At 21.5% G+C, this 23,201-nt stretch overlaps 1 protein-coding gene across 7 annotated transcripts in view; it reads left to right on the top strand.

The window, feature by feature from the left end:
- Window positions 1–23,201, top strand: part of LOC117172501 (septin-7) — a 178,067-nt gene that overhangs the window by 141,571 nt on the left and 13,295 nt on the right. For all 7 annotated transcript variants that reach the window (XM_033360504.1, XM_033360506.1, XM_033360508.1 and 4 more), the window contains 2 exons: window positions 12,331–12,466; window positions 12,622–12,785. In XM_033360504.1, the coding sequence (XP_033216395.1) occupies window positions 12,331–12,466; window positions 12,622–12,785 (300 nt within the window). The remainder of the gene's footprint in view (window positions 1–12,330; window positions 12,467–12,621; window positions 12,786–23,201) is intronic.

Genomic DNA, 23,201 nt, shown 5'->3' with positions numbered 1-23,201 from the left:
TTAAAAATAGAAAATATGAAAACTAGAAAATTCCAGAAGTTACAAAATTGTCGAAATACAAAAATTCCTTATTGCAAAATTCAAATCCCAGAAATCCCTCAAATATTGGGGAAAATATTTTTTAAATCTCGACATTGTACAATTTCCAAAAAAGAAAATATTAAAAATAGAAAATATGAAAACTAGAAAATTCCAGAAGTTACAAAATTGTCCAAATACAAAAATTCCTAATTGCAAAATTCAGATCCTTTGAAATCTATCAAAATTCCTTATAATTCTAAGGAATCTTTTAATTTATTTTGAAATCCCAGAAATCCCTCAAATATTAGGGCAAATATTTTTTAAATCTCGACACTGTACAATTTCCGAAAAAGAAAATATTAAAAATATGAAAACTAGAAAATTCCAGAAGTTACAAAATTGTCGAAGTCAAAAATTCCTGATTGGAAAATTCCCGAACATTTAGTAATATTACCGAATTTTTAAATTCCTGAATAATAAAATTCCCGATGCTATTATTTTTTGTATTAAAAATACAATAACTAATATTTTAATGACAGGCATTGCAAAAACATTTTTAATTTTAATTTTAAAAAGTGGACTTCAAGCAAAAAACGAATTTTCAAACGAATTGTTGAATTTTCAATTTTTTTCTTTAATAATCAAGATAAAGAAAAACGCACATTTTTTTCTCAAAATATTTCATTATTGTATTTTTAAATTTGTAAATATAATGTAATAAAATCAATTTTTATCGTTTAAATTAGATTTTTTTTTTTTTTAATTTTGGGATTTTTTTTAGTAAAGGATATTTTATAATTCAGCAAACTTCTGTTGATAATTTTATTATTCGAGAATTCTGCCAGTCTGGATTTTTCAGTGAACGCTAAAGTCCTTTTAAAAATTTTAAATCCCTGTAATCGAGTAAAATTTTTAGAAATACTTTGAAATCCTCTCAGTCCCAATAAAAATCCGTAAAATACTTAAAAGTCCTTTGAAATTTCATTTCATTTTATCAATTCCGTAAAATTTTCTAGACATTTTTTTTAAATTCATAAAATCCCTTAAAATTCTTTCAAATCTTCCCATTAAAAATCCCTTGAAATTTATCAAATGTGTCTATAAAATCTCAAAAAAAATAGATAAAATTTGTAACCAAATAATTTAATTTTTAACTTGAATGACATAATTTTCCACCGAAAAAATTAATTTTTTACAAAAAAAGTCCATTTTTCAACAAAACACATGAATATCCCATGAAATAGTTGAATTTTGAATTTAAGAATATTATCTTTATGCCAAAAATCGTGTAGCTAAATTTTTAGTTGGAAAAAATAAGTTTCTGAGAAAAAAAAAAGAACATGGTTTGAACAAAATAGTGAAAGCCTCAACCAAAACCGATAATTTTCAACAAAATAGTTAACTTTTCAACAACAAAATAAATTTTTAAAAAATGTAATTTTTGATGTTTCTACCAAAAATTATTTTAATTTTAGATCAATAATTCGACAAAATAAAAAGAATTTGTCTACAAAAATAATATATTTTTAAAGAAAATATTGCAATTTTTAACCAAAAATGTAATAAGTTAAATTTTAGTTATATTTATAACCAAAAAAAAAGTTTTAACTAAAATGTTCAAATAAAAATATATAAATTTTGAAACAAAATTGGAATAGCTAAATTTTGAACGAAAAATGTAATAGTCGAATTCCACCAAAAAACAAATTTTTAGACCGATAGTTGAATTTTCAATCAAGAAAGATTTTTTAATCGAGAAGAAAACAAAATTTCAACCTAATTGTTGAATTTTCAAAATAAAATATGAATTTCCAAACAGTAGTTAGATTTTCTACCAAAAGAATTGAAATTTCAACCCAAAAAGATGAATTTTCAACTAAAAAAAAAAATTTGTAATTAAATTGTTGAAGTTTCATCAAAATGCTAAAATGAGCAATCAAACAGTTTGATTTTTAACTAGAAAAAGTTAATTTTCTACACAAGAAGATGAATTTTCACACACAAAAAAAAAAAACAAATTTTCAACAAGTCTTTTAATTTCTTCTGAAATCCTATAAATTCCTCAAATATTGTAAAATTCCATAAAATTTTGTAAATGCCCTAGAAAATCGAAAAAAAATTTTAATGCATTTCCAAGAAATTTCTTAAATTTGTAACCAAAAAGATCAATTTTCAACTTAAATGATGAATTTTCTACGAATTAAATGATTTGTTAACCAAATATTTCAACGTTAAACCTAGTAGTTCAACTTTCAACGAAAAAGGCTAAATTTTCAACCAAAAAAAGAAGTAATTTTCAAGAAAATAGTGAAATTTTCTACTAGAGATATGAATTTTTTAACTGAAAAAGAGAATTTTTGAATCCAAATTGGAATAGCTCCATTCTCAAATAAAAAAAAAAATTAATTATTACGTAAAATGTAAAATTTTTTTAATATACTGAAATTTCTTGGAATTTTTTTAAATAGCCCTAATTTTTTTTTATATCTTTGAAATCCATACAAATTTTAAGTTAAGTGAAATCTATTAAAAGTGCTCGAACTCTGTTGAAATTTTCTGAAATCACTGAAAAAGGCTACAATTTTTTTAAATACTTTGTAAATACCGTTAAAAAAATCCCTAAATTCTTCGAAATCTTTCAGATCTTATAAATTTCTTGCGAAATCATTGGAAGTTCCTCAGAAATTTTTCAGTCTCTTAAAAGCTTATCAAGAAACCCTCAAATATTGTGAAATTTCATAAATATCTTAAAAAACTAAAAAAATTAATTTTTAACCGAAAAGAATTAATTTTTAACAAAATAGTTACATTTTTAATTGAAGAGATAAATCTTTAATCAAAAATATTAAATTTGAACAAAGCAAAATCAAATTTTAATCTAATAGTTGAATTTTCAATCATCCTACAAAATTCTCTAAAATTTCAGGAAATTCTTCGGAATATTTTAAAATATACTATATTTTTTTGAATCTTTTGAAGTTTTTTAAATCCCTTCAATTTTGTAAAATTCCTAAAAATTCGCTGAAATTATCTACATCTTGAAATCTTTAATGTCTCTTCAAATTCCTTTGGAATTGCTTAAATTTTTAAAATCTTCTATGAAAAAAAATTGGAATCTTGTAAAATATCCTAAACCTTTTTATAATATTTTGAAATCCTTTGAAATTTATCAAATCTCTCGAAACTTTTAGAAATCCCTTCAAATATTCTGAAAACAGGGTGGCCGCTTTTTACAATGAATTTATAATTTTGAAGAATAAAATGAGGAAGAAGATAAAATTAAATATAAATATATCAGAACTTTATGAAATATATGAAAATAGAAATATTGAGAAAAAAGAACTATTTTATTGTGTGTTTAAAAGTTAGATTTGTTAGATAAATTTGACTGTTCCATTTTTAGTTCAAAATTGATCTTTTTTAGCAAAACATTCTTCTATTTTGTTAGAATTAGTGTTTTTGGTAGAAAATTAATTTTCTTGGTTACAATATTTTGTTTAAAACTCGTTCTTTGTTTTATTGAACTTTTTTTATGTAAATTTAATTATTCGACATTTGGTTGAAAAGCGACCTTTTGTAGTTGAAAATTCAATTGTTTAGTTAAAAATTGATGTGTTTTGTCCAAACTTAATTTTTTTTAGTAAAAGATTAATGTTCGTAGTTGAAAATTCATTTTCTTGGGTGAAATATTCATAATTTTTATTAAAAAATTATATTTTTGGGTAGAAATTAATTTATTTTGTTAAAAATTAATCTTGTTTGAAAACATTTTTTTAACTGAAATTTTAACTATTCTATGTTTGATTTAATATATACATAAAAAAAGCAACTATTTTGTTGTAAATTCTTCGTTTGTTGGTTAAAAATAATTTCGACAATTAAAAATTAACGTATTCACTTTTTGGTTGAAAAATCATATTTTTTGTTGAAAATTCGTCTTTTTCTGGTAGAAAATTAATCTGTTTGGCTGAAAATTTATCTTTTTGGTTATAAATTCTACTTTTTAGTTAAAAATTCATGTATTTTGTAGAAAAATAATGTTCACGATTGAAAATTCACCCTTTTGGTTAAAAATTCGTCTTTTTTCGTATAAAATTAATATCCTTAGTCTATTCGCTTTTTGGTTCAAAAATTATCTTTTTTAGTTGAAAATTTAATCGAAAAAAAAAACGATTGGATTGAAAATGAGTTTATTTGGCCAAGAGTTATTTTTTTGTAGAAAATCAATCCACGGGGTTGAAAAATCATCTTTTTGATTGAAAATTGGTCTTTTTTGATAGAAAATTAATTTTTTAAATTGGAAATTCTTCTTTAGAGTTAAAAATTCAACTATTTGGTTAAAAATTCATAATTTTTGTTGAAAATGTGTCTTTTTGAGTAGAAAATTTATCTTTCTGGTTGCAAATTCATTCATTTTGTTAAATATTTCGCTTTTTTGATAACACGTTTATCTTTTTGGTTAGAAGCTCAGTCAATTTGTTAAAAATTCATTTTTTTTTGATAAAATTCATAATTTTCGTTCAAATTCATCTTGTTGTTCAAAATTTCATCTTCTTAGTTGATAAATCATCTATTGGGTTAAAAATTCATCTTTGTTCTTCAAGATTCAATAGAGATTTTTTTTAATTTATATTTTTTAGTTTAAAATTGAATTATATCGTTGAAAATTCCTCATTTATCATGTTTCAAAATTCATCATGTTCTAAGTTGTCTTTTTTTCAATTCAACTGTTTTTAATTAAAAGTTAAAATCTTTTTTTGGTTGAAATATAAAATACTACATTTTTCCTTCTAGAATATTAACTTTTGTGTAATAAAAATTTAATTACTCAGTTCAAAGTTAAACCCTGTTATTTTTCTGGTTGAAGATTCATAATTTTCATTCGAAATTCATCTCCTTGGTTGCTAAATAAGGTATTTTGTTTGAAATTTTTTTTTCTTTGTCTGAAAATTAATTTTCTTCAATAAAAATTTTATTATTTCAGTTAAAACTTAATTAATTTGTTGAAATTTTGTTTTTTTTTACAAATTTTTGTTTTAACTTTTGAAATTTAACCATTTTAAAAACATGCAAAGCTTCTATTAAAATTCTTCGAATTCTTACATTTTTTTTTAAATTCTAAAAAATTAAAATACTTGCCTTAAAATCTCCTAGAATCAATTGTGACGATTTTAGAAATATTTTGTAATCTTTTTAAATGTTTTCAAATATTCTTTTGAAATTAATTTTTCAAAATAAAAAATATATAAATTATATAAAAGTAAGAAAAAAACGCTTAGCAAACGTTTTTTGAAGCATTTTCAAATTTTAAAAAATAATTTATCAAACTAAATAACTACGATAAAAAATTGAAGCTTCAAATTTTTTATTTCCAAATAATATATAATGCATATTTTATCGAACCTCTTAAAAAATTCTTGAAGATTTTAGTAATTTTGAATCCTTTTAAAACTTCTAAATGTCTCTTAAACTTGGCAGAATTTTTGATAATACTTTGTAATCTTGCTAATTGAAAAATATGTCTTTAAAACCATCCATTTTATTTTTCGAAATTTTAAGAAATAGTTTAAAATATTTCGAAATCATTGTAAATTTTTTTCTGGAAAGAATTTTAAAAATTTCGAATTTGTTCTAAATTTTCTCTTAAAATTTATTTTTTGGAATACAAAATTACTTTAAATTTTCCCAGTAATATCACGAAATTTATTTCATTCTCTCGAAATAATTTTGTTGAAAATTTTTCATTTTCGATTAAAAATTAATTTTTTACTAAATAAATGTACTATTCACCTTTGGTTTAAAATACAAAATTTACCTTATTTTTAGTTGAAAATTCGACTTCCTTGATAGAAAATTAATCTGTTTGGTTGAAGATTCATTATATAAGTATAAAATTAATTTTTGTTTGTTTGAAAATTGATCTTTTTTAGTTAAAAATTCATGTATTTTCAATTTGAAAGTCTTAATCATTAAAAAAAATGTAAAAGTGCGACTAAAGCTTTTATTAAATTAATTTTAATTTAATTAAAATTTTTTCACATAAAAAGCTTTGAATTGTTAACATTTCAAAAAGCTTTTAAACTTTTAACAAGTTTAAAAAGAAAAAAATCTTTACAATCTTCCAGGTTCTTATTTTACAATTCTGGAAATCTCTTAAAATCTTTTTATAAATATTCTGTTAAAATATTATTTCAAAATGAAATTTTTTTCAATTTTCCTAGGAATTAAAAAAAAATGTTTTTATTGGTTTGGAGCCTTTCAAAATTTCTTAAAAAGCGTCTAAATTTTTTCTTTGAAATCTGCCAAAATCTGCATTTTGTTTTAAATTAGGTTTAGGGCATCCAAATTTAAAGGAAGGCACTACTGAAAAATCCCGAAAAATAAAATTTGCGACACTGTAAAATTCCCGAATAGTAAAATTGCCGAAAAATACAAATACCGAATTGGAAAATTTTCGAATATTAAAATTCGCTAATAATAAAATTGCCGAAAAATTTAAATATTGAATTGGAAAAGTCCCGAATAATAAAAAACACGGATTATAAAATTCCCAAAATAGAAAATTCCCGAATAATAAAATTCACGACAGTTTATAATATTACTGGATTGGAAAATTCCTGAATAATAAAATTCCCTACAAACATATTTATGAAAAATTGTTTAAATTCGGGAATTTCACAACTCGGATTTTTTATAATTCGTCAATTTTCTGTGGGGAATTTCATTATTCGGGAATTTTCCAATTCGGTAATATTATAAATTGTCGTGAATATTATTATTCCGAAATTTTCCAATTCGGGAATTTTATTATTCGAGAATTTTAATTTTCGGAAATTTTCCAATTCGGTATTTTTATTTTTCGGAAATTTTATTATTTGCGAATTTTCCAATTCGTGAATTTTATAATGTCGGGAATTTTATTTTTCGGGATTTTTCAGGCGTCCCAATAACATTAACGAATTGGAAAATTCCCGAATAATGAAATTCTCGAATAATAAAAATCCCGAATTATAAAATTCCAGAAATGGAAAATTCCCGAATCATAAAATTCCCTACAAAAAATTGGCGAATTGTAAAATATCCGAATTGAAACATTTCTGAATTGTAAGATTCCCAAAATTAAACATTAGAAATAACTTGTAAAAATAATATTTCATTATTGTATTTGTAATCAATAAAAATTGCTTACAAAAAATTGCCATTTTTTAATTTTGGGAATTTTTCAATTTGGATATTTTAAAATTCGGAAATTTTCCGCCAGGAATTTAATTGTTCGGGAATTTTTTTATTCGCGAATTTTCTAATTCGGAAATTTTAGAGCATCTTTAATTTTATTTTTCGCAATTTTTCAGCCGTACCTTACAATTCAGAAATATTCTAATTCGGATATTTTATGATTCGCCAATTTTTTGTAGGGAACTTTATTATTCGGCAATTTTCCTATTCAGCAATATTATAAACTGTCGTGAATTTTATTATTCGGGAATTTTATAATCCGGGTTTTTTATTATTCGGGAATTTTCCAATTCAATATTTTTATTTTTCGGCAATTTTATTATGAGCGAATTTTAATATTTGGAAAATTTGCAATTCGGTATTTTTATTTTTCGGGATTTTTCAGTAGTCCCTAAACGAAATTTTTTTCAATTCGCCGGATTTTCTAGACTTTGTAGGACAAATTCAATTTATTTCATACATTTAAAAAAAATTGTATTATTTCTAATTAAAAGCGTTCGTTCCAAATTGAAAAATTTCAGATTCTAATTTTTTTTTTAATGGACAATTTTATTAGAAAGTAGTTGAAACTGTATCATTTAATTCTAATCCAAGCGTTTAAAATTGAATAATTTTATATTGAATTCAAGAATCTCGAATCTGAATAATTTATTATTAAAATTTCGAAAACAGAACTAGTTAAAAGCGTTAATATTTTTAGATTAGAATATTGAAGTTTCGAAACAACTTTCTTCTGAAGATTATCCTTTTAGTTATCAATTTTATTATTTGGTTGAAAATTTTATAATTTTCTTTTAAAATACATCAATTTTGTTTATAAATTGTTAACCATTCTTATTTTGGTGTTAAAAAGTGAACTGGAATCTTCTTTGGATTAAAATTGAAATATTTTTTAAAACTTTTTTTTGTTCAATTCATCTGTTTTCGGAGAAATGTAATATTTCTTGATTAAAAATGCTACTTTTCGGTTGAAAATTCAAGTATTTTCTTTTGAAAGCTTGTCTTTTTGATTTTAAAATTCGTTGTTCTATTTATTTCATTAAAAATCCATCTGTTTGAAGAAAAATGTCATCTTTTTTGGATAAAAATGCAACTGTTTGGTTGAAAATTAATTTTTTTTTTAAAAGTCATACTTTTTGGTTGAAAATTCTACTATTTTCTTGAAATTTTACTAAAATCATTTCTGGATGATAGTTCCATTTATAAAATAATTTGACACTCATATTACAAATTCATCTGTTTTCGTACAAAATTTAATATTTTGTGGAAAGAAATACAACTATTTGGTTAAAATTCAACAATTTTGTAAAAAATTCTTATTTTTTTGGCTAAATATTCGTCTTTTTGGATTGAGAATTCAATTTTTTTCATAGAGAATTATTTCTTATTTAAAAATTGATATTTTAATTGTGAAAACTGGACTGAAATCTTATTCAATAGATAATTCAAATTTTTTTTGAAAATTTATCTTTTTGATTTAAAATTTGGTTAAAAATAATTCTTCTTTGTTTGACTCACTTTGTTAACAAATCACTTTTTTGGTACAAATTTATATTTTACGCTGAAAATTCATCGCTTTGGTTGAAAGTTTAATTATTCTGTTGAAAATTCAACTACTTAGATAAAAGTTAAACTACATTGTTAACAATTTATTTTCTTGAAGGCTTATGTCTGATTGAAAATGTAACTGTTTAGTCGAAAATGCTTTTTTTGTTTTAAAATTAATTTCTTAACAGAAAATGTCACTTTTCAATTTTTTAAGATTAATATTTTTTAGTTGAAAATTCGACTTTTTTGGGGGAAATATTTATTTAGTTTGTAATTTCATTTTTGTTGGGTAAAACTGCAACTTTTTTGTAGAAAATTTACTTTTTGTTTAAAATTTATATTTTGGTGTTGAAAAATGAATTGAAATATTTTAACTGAGCACTTCTTAAATTAGAAATTCAATTATTTTCTTTTTAATTAGTTTAAAAATCCTTGGAAAGCTTAAAAATTTTATTTTAAAATCTTGAGAAATCTAGAAGTTTTTTTAAATTAAAATTTTTTTCAGAGCTTCTAAATATCTGTCAAAATTAATTGAATTTTTTCTACAATTTTCAGAAAATTTCGTTACTATTTGGATGTATAAATAACAATTGAACATTTATTATTTGTAGGCGAAATTTGAGTAATTTTAAGAGATATGCAGAAGTTTTAAAAAGATTCAAAATTAATGTAAAACTTGAAATAATTTTAAACAAAAAAAATCGATTCTTTCTCAGAATTGTGAAAGGCTTCAAAAAAATAAAAACATTTTCTTAAAATGCCTAGGAAAATTAAAAATAACTTTTCATGTTAAAAAATTATCGTGAGAAAATATTTTAAAAGTTTTTCAAAGATCTAAACAAAATTTTCAAAAAAGATTCTAGAAGATTTTAAGAAATCTTTCTAAAATTTGGAGAATAATTTTTAATATTTTGAAAACTCTTAAATGTCTCTTAAAATTACTCAAATTTTTTCTATAAATGTTTATTTGTCAATTATACATCAAAATTTCAAAAATTCACTTGCAAATTAAGCATTTTTCAAACACAACAATTTAAATTGTAAGGCTTAAAGTTTAAAGGCTCTTCGAAATTTTAACGATTCCAGGTTTTCTATGCCAAACAATTCAGTTAAAGATTCTTTACTTTTAAATATATTATATATTCAATAATTAATCTTTTTTTTTAATTAAAAATTTCAAATTGAATGGGTTATACATTGAATATTTTAGACTGAAAGAATATTTTAAATTTAATTAAATCCTTTAATTAAGAATATATTATTATAAAGTCTTTTGAAAGTTGAAAATAGTCATTTGTTTAATGACTAATACTTTTAAATTGTAAACGTTTAATTTTTCAATTTAAAATCTGAAATTTCTTAAATTTTGAACTGGTTTAAAATCCTTTTTTTTCAAATCGTTTTTGTTAATTTTTTATCACTTAAAGTGCAGATAAATTTAAAAAATTTATTTATCAAATAAAAATGTTTTTTATCCAAAATTTTCAACATAAAAGGCTTTTATTTTTTATTTTTTCAAGTCTTTAAGAAAGCATTTAAATATTCTTTAAATTAAAAATATAAGCAACAAATTCACATGTTTTAGTACAAAATTGATATTTTTTTAGATAAAAATCCAACCATTTGGTAGAGAATTGAACTATTTTGTTCAAAATTCATCCTTTTTGGTTGAAAAATTCGTCTTTTTGGATTGAAAATTTAATTTTTTTCGTAGAAATTTATTATTTTTTTTGTTACAAAAATTCAATTTTGATGTTACTGAGTTAACTGGAATCTTTTTTGGATGAAAACTCAACTTTTTTTGTAATAAAAAATTTGTCTACTTTAAGATAAATTTAATATTTTTTGATAAAAACGCAACTATTTGCTATAGAAATCAAAAATTTTGTTAAAAAGTCCTCCTTTTTTGGTTAAAAATTCGTCTTTTTGAATTGAAAATTCAATTTTTTTTTGTAGAAACTTATTTTTTTGTTACAAAAATTCACAGTTTTGCTATGAAATCACTTTTTTTTGTTAAAGATTTATATTTTAAGTTGAAAAATTATCTGGTTGGTTAAAAGTTTAATTATCTTGTTATAAATTAATCTGAAACATTCTGAATTTTTTTTATTGAAGTCTAGTTGAAAATATAACTGTTTAGTGGAAAATACTTCTTTTTTTTGTTTCTTTAGAATTAATTTTGAACATAAAATAGAACTTTTCCATTTTTTAAGATTGATATTTTTGAGTTAAAAATTCGCATTTCTTTTTTGTTAAAAAATGATTTTTTTGTTGAACAGTCATATTTTTTGTTTGAAAATTTGAATTTTTGTAAAGAAAATTTGTCTTCTGATTTGAAGGTTCAATAATTTAGATAAACTTTTATTTATTTTTTGAATGAAAAATCTTTATTTGTTGGAAATTGGTTTTTTTGGTTTTAAAATTCTTTTCCTTTATTGTATAAATTTTATTCTTTTTTGATTAAAACATAAACTATGACACTTTTTCGTTGGCAATTTGTCTTTGTAGTTTGAATATTCAACTATTATGTTAAAAATTCAATTATTTTGTTGAAAATTCCAATATGTTGTTAAAGAGTTATCTTTTAAAGTAGAAATAACTTTTTTTTTGTGAAATAAATTAATACATTTGCAAATTTTAAATTTGTATATGAAACACTGTAATTTCTGAATATGTCCGAGCTAGAAAATAATTTATTTTAAACCGTTGGTATAGCCTGAACAATAAAAATATTGTTAAAAATAATAAATTTTTAAATTCTCTGAAATTCTTTCAAATTCTCCTAAATTTTAAATTTTAATGATGATTTCTTATTGGTCAGTTTGTGCACCCCAGGAGTGATGAACAGTTTCATGATGGTGTGGTAAGTCCTTTTCTGAGGCTGAAGTTTTTTTTTTTTCTCAACTTGTAATACAGTTTTGTGTGCACAAGTTTTCACTAGTTGCTGTTTTTCTCGTAGAAAATTCAAAATGTCTTTGTTACTCGAAATATCGAGATTTATCGAATGCCGTTTAAAATTTTGGATAGTGCTTGAACTTTTTGAGCCGAAAAAAGAAAATTTCAGTATTTAAATTTCCCGCCAGAATGACAGCGGTTTTGGAGGTTATGTTTATGTGTGGCACTTTGATTTTGGCGCCAAATTTAAATCAGTTTATCTATTTTTTTCTGCTTCAATGAATAAGTTTACTATTTTTCTTAAATAAATGTGTATGAAGGGAATGTTTTTCGTCTCTTTTTTAATAAATACGATTCAATCGTTGGGTAAAGTATGCACTGTAAAAAACAGTAGATTTGCTTGAGTAGAAAATATAAATAATTAATGTTTTATAATTTATAGGATTTCTTTTATTCAAATTTCTTTTTTCTTATTTCTAACTTTTTGAAATCGCATTGAAATCAATTCTTTATTTTCACTGTAAAGCCTGGATTTAATGTAGTTAGAGATTGTCTCTGAATCGAAAAATGAAAAAATTTGCAAAGTCTTTGTAAAACTTTCTTTGACCAAGAATGCGCAATTGTTTGCAGGAATCCGCTTGCGCAATTGGAAGAGGAAAAGCGAGAGCACGATAATAAAATGAAGAAAATGGAAATTGAGATGGAGCAAGTCTTCGAAATGAAAGTTCGTGAAAAGCGGCAGAAACTCAAGGATTCCGAAGTGGATGTAAGATAAATTAAAGCTGAAAAAACAAACACTTTTCTTCTTAAAAATACCTCTAATTTTAAAATTTGCACTGATTCGTAGTTTTTTTTTGCAGCTAAATCTAGAAATTAGTCTTGTTTGTCGGCTAGAAAGTAATTTTAAAATAAATTTTCCAGCTGCAACGAAGGCACGAACAAATGCGACGTTCGTTTGAACAGCAGGTTCGAGAATTGGAAGAAAAGCGACGAGCATTCGAATCTGAAAGACAGTCCTGGGAACAGCAAACAGGCCACAGTATTGAAGAATTACGCAGACGAAGTTTAGAAGCCAATTCAAAAGAGTGAGTGCCCCCATTTCCGAATTTAAAGTTTAAAAAGAAGTTTTTCAAACCCTGTTTATTCTAATTTTCCTTAGAAATCCACCTTTTCTTTCATTTATTTGCAGAAAAAAAATCACACTTTTGATAGATCCACTCGATGCCTCTTCAACTATAGAATTTATTTATCAGTTTTCCATCTTTTTTTCAATCTAGGGATCGATGATTGACTGGTTAAATGTTTTAATTATTCGAATGAATTCTAGGATTTATTGAGTAGAGAATTTAGATGTAGAAAAGTTTATTTGGAAAAAGTTTTTGATCGTTTTTAATTTTTTTTGTTTGTTTAATTTAAAATAACTTTGCATGGTTCAGTTTTTCAAGTTAATATTCAAACTTCTTCCGAGAAAATATTCAAATTCCATTTTGATTAAAAATATTGCACTTTCAACTGTGCAGATGGATCATTTTTTTTAATAAAAATTCTTCAAGTTTCAACTAAACATATGTAATTTGCAAATAAAATTCGAGTAGTTAAATTTTCTGTTAAAGAATTAATTTGCAAAAAAAAGACAACTGATTTTCAAGAAAATAGTGAATTCCTCAATTAAAATAGTTTAAAGAAAATAGTTGCATTTTTAACTAAAAAATATCTATTTTCTACCGAAACTGGAATAGTTAAATTTTTTTTCATAAGTTAATTTTTTTAAAAATAAATAAAAACAAATTTTCAACAAAATATTAAAATCCTCAATTAAAACAGTTTGTTTTGAGAAAATAGTTGCATTCTCAACTTAAAAAAAGATTAAATTTCGTCTCAAAGAGATGAATTTTTTTAAGCAAAAAGATGAATTTTTGACTAGAAAATTTATATTTTCTGCCAAAACTGGAATATTAAAATTTTTATTTTAAAATGTTAGTTTTCAAGCAAAAAAAAACAACGAATTTTTAACAAAATAGTTACATTTTCCACACAAGAGATGAATCTTTGATAAAAAATATTAATATTTAATAAAGTTATTTAACTTTTCAACAAATAATTGAATTTTCAGCCAAAAAAATTAATATATTCTAAATTAAATATATAATAGTTGATATTTCAACTAAGAAAGATTTTACAATCTTGCAGGAAATAAAGTTTGAACTAAATTGTTAAATTTTCAAAAAAAAAAGAGTTTTAAAATTAAAAATATGATTTTTCAACCAATTGTTGAATTTTAAACCCAAAAAGACGAAATTTCAACCCAATAAATTTGAATTTCAACAAAAATTGTTGATTTTTCAACCAAAAAGGATCAATTTTTAATAAAAATATAGATAAAACTATTTTAATTTTAGATAAATAAGAGTTGAGTTAAAAAAAAAGATTTTCAAAAAAATAGTTAAATTTGTAAAGCAAACATAAGGAATTTTCAATAAAATAATTAAATTTTCATTTCAAAAATGATGAAATTTCGACTAAAAGAGATGAATTTTAAAAGCAAAAAGACGAATTTTCAACTAAAAAAAAAATATATTTTCTACCAAAACTGGAATATAAATTTTTTTTTTAATGTTAATTTTGCACCAAAAAAAAAGCAACGAATTTTTAACAAAATAGTTACATTTTCAACCCAAGAGATGAATCTTTAATCAAGAAAATGTAATTTGAACAAAGTAATTCAAGTATTTACCAAATAATTTAATTTTCTGCAAAAAAAAAATTTCCTAATCAAAAATATAATAGTTGATATTTCAGCCAATAAAGATTTTCTAATCATGCAGAAAACAAAATTTGAATTAAATTGTTAAATTTTCCACAAAAAAGTTGATTTTTCAACCAAAAAGGATCAATTTTCAATAAAAATATGAATAAAACTATTTGAATTTTAGATAAATAAGAATTGAGTTTAAAAAAATGAATTTTTAAAAAGATAGTTCAATTTGTAAAGCAAACGTAAGGAATTTTCAATAAAATAATTAAATTTTCAACTCAAAAATGATGAAAATTTAATTTTTAAAAATATATTTTTAACAAAATAGTTAAATTTTCATCAAAAAAATTAATTTTCAAAGGAAAATGGAATTTTCATATTACTACAGATTAAAAAATATATAATTAAAACAGTTGAATTCAGCCAAAAAAGGCGAATTTTCAATCAAATAGTTGAATTTTAAACTAACAAAATGTTTTTTTTTTAACCACAAATGAAGTAATTACATTTTTAGTTCATTAAATTAATTTTTAACCGTATAGAAAACAAATCTTCAAGAATATAGTCAGATCTTTAATTAAAACAGATAATTTTATTTAAATTGTTTCATTTTTAACTAAAAGATATGAAATTTCAACAACAAAAATCTATTTTCTACCAAAAATTCAACCAAAAATATTAAATTTTAATAAATTTATTCAACTTTTGACTAAATAATAGAATTTTCAGCCCTAAAAAATACATAAATTCTCAATAAAAAATATAATAGTTGATATTTCAGCCAAGAAAGATTTTTTAATCATGCAGAAAACAAAGTTTCAACTAAATTGTTAAATTTTCTACATAATGGATGAATTTTTAGAAAAAAATGCGTTTTCAACCAATAGTTGAATTTTAAAACCAAAATCACGCATTTTCAACAAAAAAAAGTTAATTTTTCAACCAAAAAGGATCAAATTTCAATAAAAATATAAATACAACTATTTTCATTTTATATAAATAACAGTTGAGTTTAAAAAAATGGATTTTTCAACAAAATAGTTAAATTTGTTATGCAAAAGTGAGGAATTTTCAATAAGGTAGTTAAATTTTCAACTAAAAAATTATGAAAATTTGATTTAAAAAGATCAATTTTAAAAAAAATAGTTTAACATTAAACCAAGTAGTTTGATTTTCAACTAAATAAGAGAAATTTTGAAACAAAAATGTAATAATTGAATTTTAAAACCAAAATGACGCATTTTCAACAAAAAAATGTTGATTTTTCAACCAAAAAGGATCAAATTTCAATAAAAATATAAATACAACTATTTTCATTTTAGATAAATAACAGTTGAGTTTAAAAAATGAATTTTTCAACAAAATAGTTAAATTTGTTATGCAAAAGTGAGGAATTTTCAATAAGGTAGTTAAATTTTCAACTAAAAAATTATGAAAATTTGATTTAAAAAGATCAATTTTAAAAAAAATAGTTTAACATTAAACCAAGTAGTTAGATTTTCATCTAAATAAGAGAAATTTTGAAACCAAAATGTAATAGTTAAATTTTCAACAACAAAATTAATTTTCAATTAAAAATTTTCGCCTAAAAAAATCCATTTTTTACCAAAACTTCAAACAAAAATATTAAATTTTAATAAAGTTATTCAACTTTTGACTAAATAAATGAATTTTCAGCTCAAAAAAACACATAAACTCTCAATAAAAAATATAGTGGTTGATATTTCAGCCAAGAAAGATTTTCTAATCATGCAGGAAATAAAGTTTTAACTAAATTGATCAATTTTCCTCAAAAAAATTCCATTTTCAAATAAAATGTTAATTAAAAAATGTTGAATTCAGCTAAAAAGTTGAATTTTCAATCAAATAGTTGAATTTTGAACAAAAAAAAATGTTATTTTTCTACCACAAATAAAGTAATTAAATTTTTAGTTAATAAAATTAATTTTTAACCGAAAATAGAACAAATTTTCAAGAATATAGTCAAATCGTTAATTAAAACAGATAATTTTAATTAAATTGTTTTATTTTTAACTAAAAAAGATGAAATTTCGACTAAAAGAGATGAATTTTAAAAACAGAAAGACGAATTTTCATCTAAAAAATAACATTTTCTACCAAAACTTCAAACAAAAATATTAAATCTTAATTAATTTATTTAACTTTTGACTAAATAATTGAATTTTCAGCCCAAAAAATACATAAACTCTCAATAAAAAATATAATGGTTGATGTTTCAACCAAGAAATATTTTCAGCAAGTTGAATTTTAAACTCAAAATGTCAAATTAAAAAAAAAAACCAGTTGGTTTTTCAAACAAAAAGGATAAATTTTTAGTAGAAATATTGAATTTTCATTAAAATAATTAAATTTTTAATTAAATAGTTGCATTTTTAACAAGAAAAGATACGAAATTTCAACCAAAGATATGAATCTTTAGTAAAAAATATTCAATTTCAAAATTGTATATCAAATTTTTACGAAGTAGTTAAATTAAAAAAAAAAATCTCAACGAAAAATGTAAATATTTTCAAAAACGGAATGTTTAATTTTCAACTCAAAAATGATAAAAATTTAATTTTTTAAATCTATTTTTAACTAAATATTTAAACATTCAACCAAGTAGTTTAATTTTTAACTAAAAAAGAGAAATTTCGAAACAAAAATGGAATAATTAAATTTTCAAGAACAAAATTAATTTTTAATAAAAAATGTAATATTTGATGATACTACTGATTAAAAAAAAATTAATAAAAACAGTTGAATACAGCCAAACAGACGAATTTCCAATCGAGTAGTTGAATTTTAAACTAAAAAAAGTTATTTTTCAACCACAAATGAAGTAATTAAATTTCTAGTTAATTAATTTAATTTTTAACCGAAAATATAACAAATTTTCAAGAATATAATTAAATTTTTGCATTTTTAACCAAAAAAGATGAATTTTCGACTAAAAGAGATGAATTTTAAAAATAGAAAGACGAATTTTCAACTAAAAAAATCCATTTTCTACCAAAAATTTAAACAAAAATATTAAATTTTAATAAATTTATTCAACTTTTGACTAAATAATTGAATTTTCAGCCCAAAAAATACATAAACTCTCAATAAAAAATATAATATTTGATATAAATTGTTAAATTTTCTACATAATGGATGAATTTTCAGCAAAAGAAAAGATGCACTTTCAATCAATAGTTGAATTTTAAATCCAAAAAGACGCATTTTCAACAAAAAAAGTTGATTTTTCAACCAAAAAGGATCAATTTTCAATAAAACTATAAATAATCAAAAATAAGGAATTTTAAATGAAATAGTTAAATTTTCAACTAAAAAATGATGAAATTTCGACTAAAAGAGATGAATTTCAAAGGCAAAGACGAATTTTCAACTAAAAATGTATATTTTCTACCAAAACTGAAATAGTAAAATTTTTATTTTAAAATGTTCATTTTCACCCGAAAAAAAACGTATTTTCAACAAAAAATTTTGATTTTTCAACCAAAAAGTATCAATTTACAATAAAACTATAAATACAACTATTTTAATTTTTAGATAAATTAATTATTATTTTAATTAATAATTAAATTAAGTAACCTAATTATTTTAATCAAATAATTACATTTTTAAATAGAAAGATGAAGTTTCGACTAAAAAAATGAATTTTCAACTGAAGATAATTTTTTTACCAAAACTGAAATAGTTCAATTTTCATTTAAAAAAGTTAATTATTTAATTTAGAACTAAATTAATTTTGAAATAAAAAAACATTAATTTCCAACAAAAAGGAAGAAATTTTAAATTATTTTGTTGCAAATTTTCAACTAAAGAGATGAAATATTCAACTAAAATTATGTATCTTCAACCAAAAAGATAAGAAAAAGAAACAACATTTTTAATAAAGCAGTTAAACATTCAACCAAGTAGTTGAATTTCCAACAAAAAAAAATAAATTTTTAACAAACACTGCAATAGGTACATTTTTAACGAAAAAAATTAATCTTCGAGGAAAAATATAATACTTGATATTACTAACAGAAACACTTTAAATTTTGTAATTAAAAACAGTTGAATTCGATCAAAAACCCAGTTTCAAACGAAGCAGTTTAATTTTGAATCAAGAAAAAATTGTCAATCAATAAGAAATCAGAATTTTCAACCCAAAAAGGCGAATTAAAAAAAAATTGACTAAAAAATAATAGTTTAAATCGACATTGAACTTCTTTTTTAATACTTTTCCAATATTATTTTAGAAAACTGAAAAAATTACATAGAAAGTAAATTATTTTAAATAAAAAGAAAAGAATTTTATCAAAGTATTTCAACTTTTTACCAAGAAATTGAATTAATTATTAATGTAATTTTGAATTAAATGTATTTTCGATTGAAAAATAATAATTTTCAATAAAAAAAAGAGAATGGTTAAATAAAAAATAAATAAATTTTATAAAGAGACAACAAAATTTTCAAAACGAAAATGTGAATTGTCAACCAATGAGTTGAATTTTCTACCAAAATAATTTAATTTTCATCCCAAAAAGACGATTTAAATCGACATTAAAATTCATTTTTAATAATTTTGCAATATTATTTTTAAAAACTGACAAAATTCCATAGAAAGTAAAATTTAAAAAAATGCATTTTATCAAAGTATTTAAAATTTTTACCAAGTAATTGAATTAATTACTAATATAATTTTTAATTGAAAAAACAAGAGAATTTTTTAATTTTCTACAAAAAAAGAAGGAATTTTCAATTATTTTTTTGAGAATTTTCAACTAATTAGATGAGTTTTCAACTAAAATTATAAATCTTTAATCAAAAAGAAAAAGAAAAAAACATTCAACCAAGTATTTAAATTTCCAACAAAAAAAAAAGATAAATTTTTAACAAAAACTGGAATAGTTACATTTTGAACCAAGAAAGAAGGAATTTTAAATTATTTTCTTGAAAATTATTAACTAAAGAGATGAATTTTCAAGAAAAATTATGAATCTTCATAAAAAACAAATTTTTTTTAATAAATCAATTAAACTTTCGACAAATTACTTGATTTTGCAACTAAAAAAGACAAATTTTATACAAAAACTGGAATAGTTAAAAAAATAATAATAATTTTCAACGAAAAATTTAATAGTTTATTTTATTTTTAATACTTTTCCAATATTATTTGGAAAACCGAAAAAAATCCCATAGAAAATAAATTATTTTAAATTAAAAAAAAAAACAAATAATTTTATCAAAGTATTTCAACTTTTTACCAAGTAATTGAATTAATTATTAATCTAATTTTTAATTAAATTAATTTTCGATTAAAAAACAAAACATTTTTAATAAATCAGTTAAACATTCGCAGAATTAGTTGAATTTGCAACTAAAAAACAATATTTATATCAAAACTTTAATAGTTAAATTTGTAACAACAAAAAATTTAGTACTTGATATTATTTCCGGAATTAAAAAAATATATATAATAAAAAGCAATGGTATTCAACCAAAAAGACCAATTACAAACGAAACTGTTGAATTTTCAACCAAGATTTTTCAAGAAAAATTTTTTTAATCAAGAAGGAAACAAAATTTGCAACCAATAGTTGAATTTTCAACCTAAAAAGACGATTTAAATCGAAATTGAACTTCATTTTTAATACTTTTCCAATATTATTTTAGAAAACTGAAAAAAAATTCCATAAAAAGTAAATTATTTTCAATTAAAAAAAAAAAGAATAATTTAAAAAAGATGGAGAGTTGAAACGAATTAAATTCTCTACAGGTGAAATTTCTATATGTTTAATCGTAGAAATTATTGTAATTGTTTAAAAATTTAACCAGGAATTCACTGAACACTAGTTAGATCATAAAATTTTACACTATTTTTATTTTTCCTATTTCCCAGTTGTTTTCAAGTTGTACAGTAATTTTAATTTTAATGTAGAGGGTATATTTTATTATTTATTCTGCAAGTTTAAATCAAGTATTTTCTATTTTTCCAATGGTAGTAAATGGAGTAATCAATCAGAATTATTGCAATGGGCGGGTGATTGGTAATAAAAAAAAAGTTGTTAGTTTTAAATTAGAGGAAATTAGTAATGATTAATTAATTAATGATTGATGGGTTCTAATTTTTCAAAGTAGGGGAGAAATGATTTGATAAATTAAAAAATGAGAGTCTAGATTCAGGGTGGATTACGAGATTTTTTATTTTCTTAACTTTTTCTTAATAAAGCATTAATAATTTGCTTAAAAAAGATGATTTATTTTGTTCGCATTTGAATTCCACCCTGACTGATTTCATTATTTAATTTGAGGTAATGGGTAATTTTATTTTGGTATTTGAATTTTAGAAACTTTTCCTATCGTAACTTGATTAATTTTGCGTTGAAAAACATTTTTACGACACTTTTTTTTTTGTTCTTTACCCTACTCTTTTCTTTTTTGTTTTCATTCCCCTTATTTTACAAAGACTGGAATTTTTATTTAAAAAAAAAAAGGGTTACTTAAAACTGTACGTGGACGTACAAATGTCAGGTGAAAAAGTGACAGAAGTTGTAAAAAAAAACGAGGAAAAGTTTGATGGGATATTTGTTGTTAACAGTTAGCGCGAGCTTTAAAATTAGTATTTTTTTTTTAATAATTTTTATTTGCACATTCTCGAAATGTCAGAGCGACTTCCTGACATTTCACGTCTGCCTGCAGCTTGTATGCCAATAATTGTGCGCTTTGCTCACGATAAACGAAGTTTATTTAAATTTAGAATTTAGTGCGACGTGATAATATCAGTTTTTTAAATTAAAATATCGAATGTTATTTTTGTCATTGTGGTTTAAAAAGTCGGATTTGGTATTTTTTTTTTCATTATCTTGTGTTTTTTTTTTATACTTTGAAGCATGCTGCAAATTTAAAAAAAATATTTTGGTACTTTTTACCATTTTTTCAGCTGAGAAAGATTCAGAAAATTATAGAGTAATAACGGAATTTTAAAATTCTGAAAATATTCAGATTGTATTGCAATTATTTTTTTTTTGTCCAGGTCTCGGATTCACCACAATTTGACACCTTTTTTTAAAGCGATTACACTATTTCGAAAAAAAAGTGAAATAAAGACACTATTTTCAAATTTAAAATATGGAATTTTCAACCAAAAAGATGAATTTTCGAAAAAAAATAGTTAAATTTTCAATTTTACAGAGTATTTTTTACTTGAAAAAATAGAATTTTGAACTAAATTTATGATTTTATTAATTTTAAGCTTATACTTTTTTTTATAAAATTTTTTTAAGAAGGAAGATACATTTTTAACCAAAAAGGTAATTCTTTAGAAAATAGTTTAACTTTCTACCAAACAATTAAATTTTTAAGCCAAAAAAAAAAAAATTCTAGTTGGAAAAATGGATATGATGTTAGTATACATTTTATTTAATTAATTTTTAGGTTCTACTTTTTCGTTTATAAAATTTTTTAAATAAAAAAAGACAAATTTTGTAACTAAAAATGGAGTATTTAAAACGAATTTTGCTACAAAACAGTTTAATTTCCTGTAAAACAATTTAATTTTGAAAAAATTAAATTGAAAAAAAAGAATTATCTACAAAAAAGTTTAATTTTGTATCGAAGAATTTAATTTTGAGGCCAAAAATACCAATATTCTACATAAAAGTTGAAGTTTCTACCGGGCAATATGAATTTTCATTCAAATAGTTAAAATTTTAGTTTAAAAAAGTACTTCTTACAAAAAACGATTTAAGATTCTTCTTTAAAAAAGACAAATTTTTTAACAAATTACATAAATTTTCAACTGAATAGTTAGAATAATGGATATTTTATTTTTATATTTCTAAAGTATTTTCAACAAAATCTAATTTTCAGCTAAATTAATGATTCTTTAAAAAAAAAAACAATTTTCAACAAATTTTATAAATTTTTAACTAAATAGTTAGAACAAAGGATATAATGTTGATAAACATTTTATTTAATTAATTTGTAGGTATATTTTTTTGGTTTATAACATTTTTTAAATAAAAAGAAAAATTTTTAACTAAGCATAAAGTATTTAAATTTTTATTCATTTAAGAGAATCAATGTCAAATTAAAAAAACGAATTTTCTACAAAACAGTTTAACTTCCTGCCTAACAATTTAAATTTTGAGGTAAAAAAAACGAATTTTCTACAAAAAGTTTAATTTTGTATCAAAGAATTTAATTTTAAAGCTAAAAAATACTAATTTTCTACATTAAAGTTGAATTTTCAACTCGACAGTATGAATTTTCAATAAAATAGTTTAAATTTCAGCTTAAAAAAGTATTTTTCGCCAAAAAAAGCCAATTTTCAGGTGGATGTGATGTTTGTATACATTTTATTTAATTTTTAGGTTCTATTTTTTCGTTTATAAAATTTTTTAAATAAAAAAGCCAAATTTTTTAACGAAAAATGGAGTATTTACATTTTGATTCATTTAGGAGAATCAATGTCCAATTGAAAAAAACGGATTTTTCGACAAAACAGATTAATTTCCTGATAAACAATTTAATTATAAAATAAATCAAAAAACTAATTTTCTACCCAACAATATGAATTTTCATTCAAATAGTTAAAATTTCAGTTAAAAAAAAAATAATTTTTACAACAACAAAAATTTAATTATCAGTTAAATTTATGATTCTTAAAAAAAAGACAAATTTTCAACAAATTTTATCAATTTTTAACTAAATAGTTCGAACAATGGATATGATATTGGTAAAAATTTTA

Source organism: Belonocnema kinseyi, chromosome 5 (assembly GCF_010883055.1).
Source record: "Belonocnema kinseyi isolate 2016_QV_RU_SX_M_011 chromosome 5, B_treatae_v1, whole genome shotgun sequence".
In the NCBI taxonomy this organism is placed as follows: domain Eukaryota; kingdom Metazoa; phylum Arthropoda; class Insecta; order Hymenoptera; family Cynipidae; genus Belonocnema; species Belonocnema kinseyi.
Note: the sequence above shows the minus strand (reverse complement) of the source record. Positions and strands in the feature narration are given on the sequence as shown.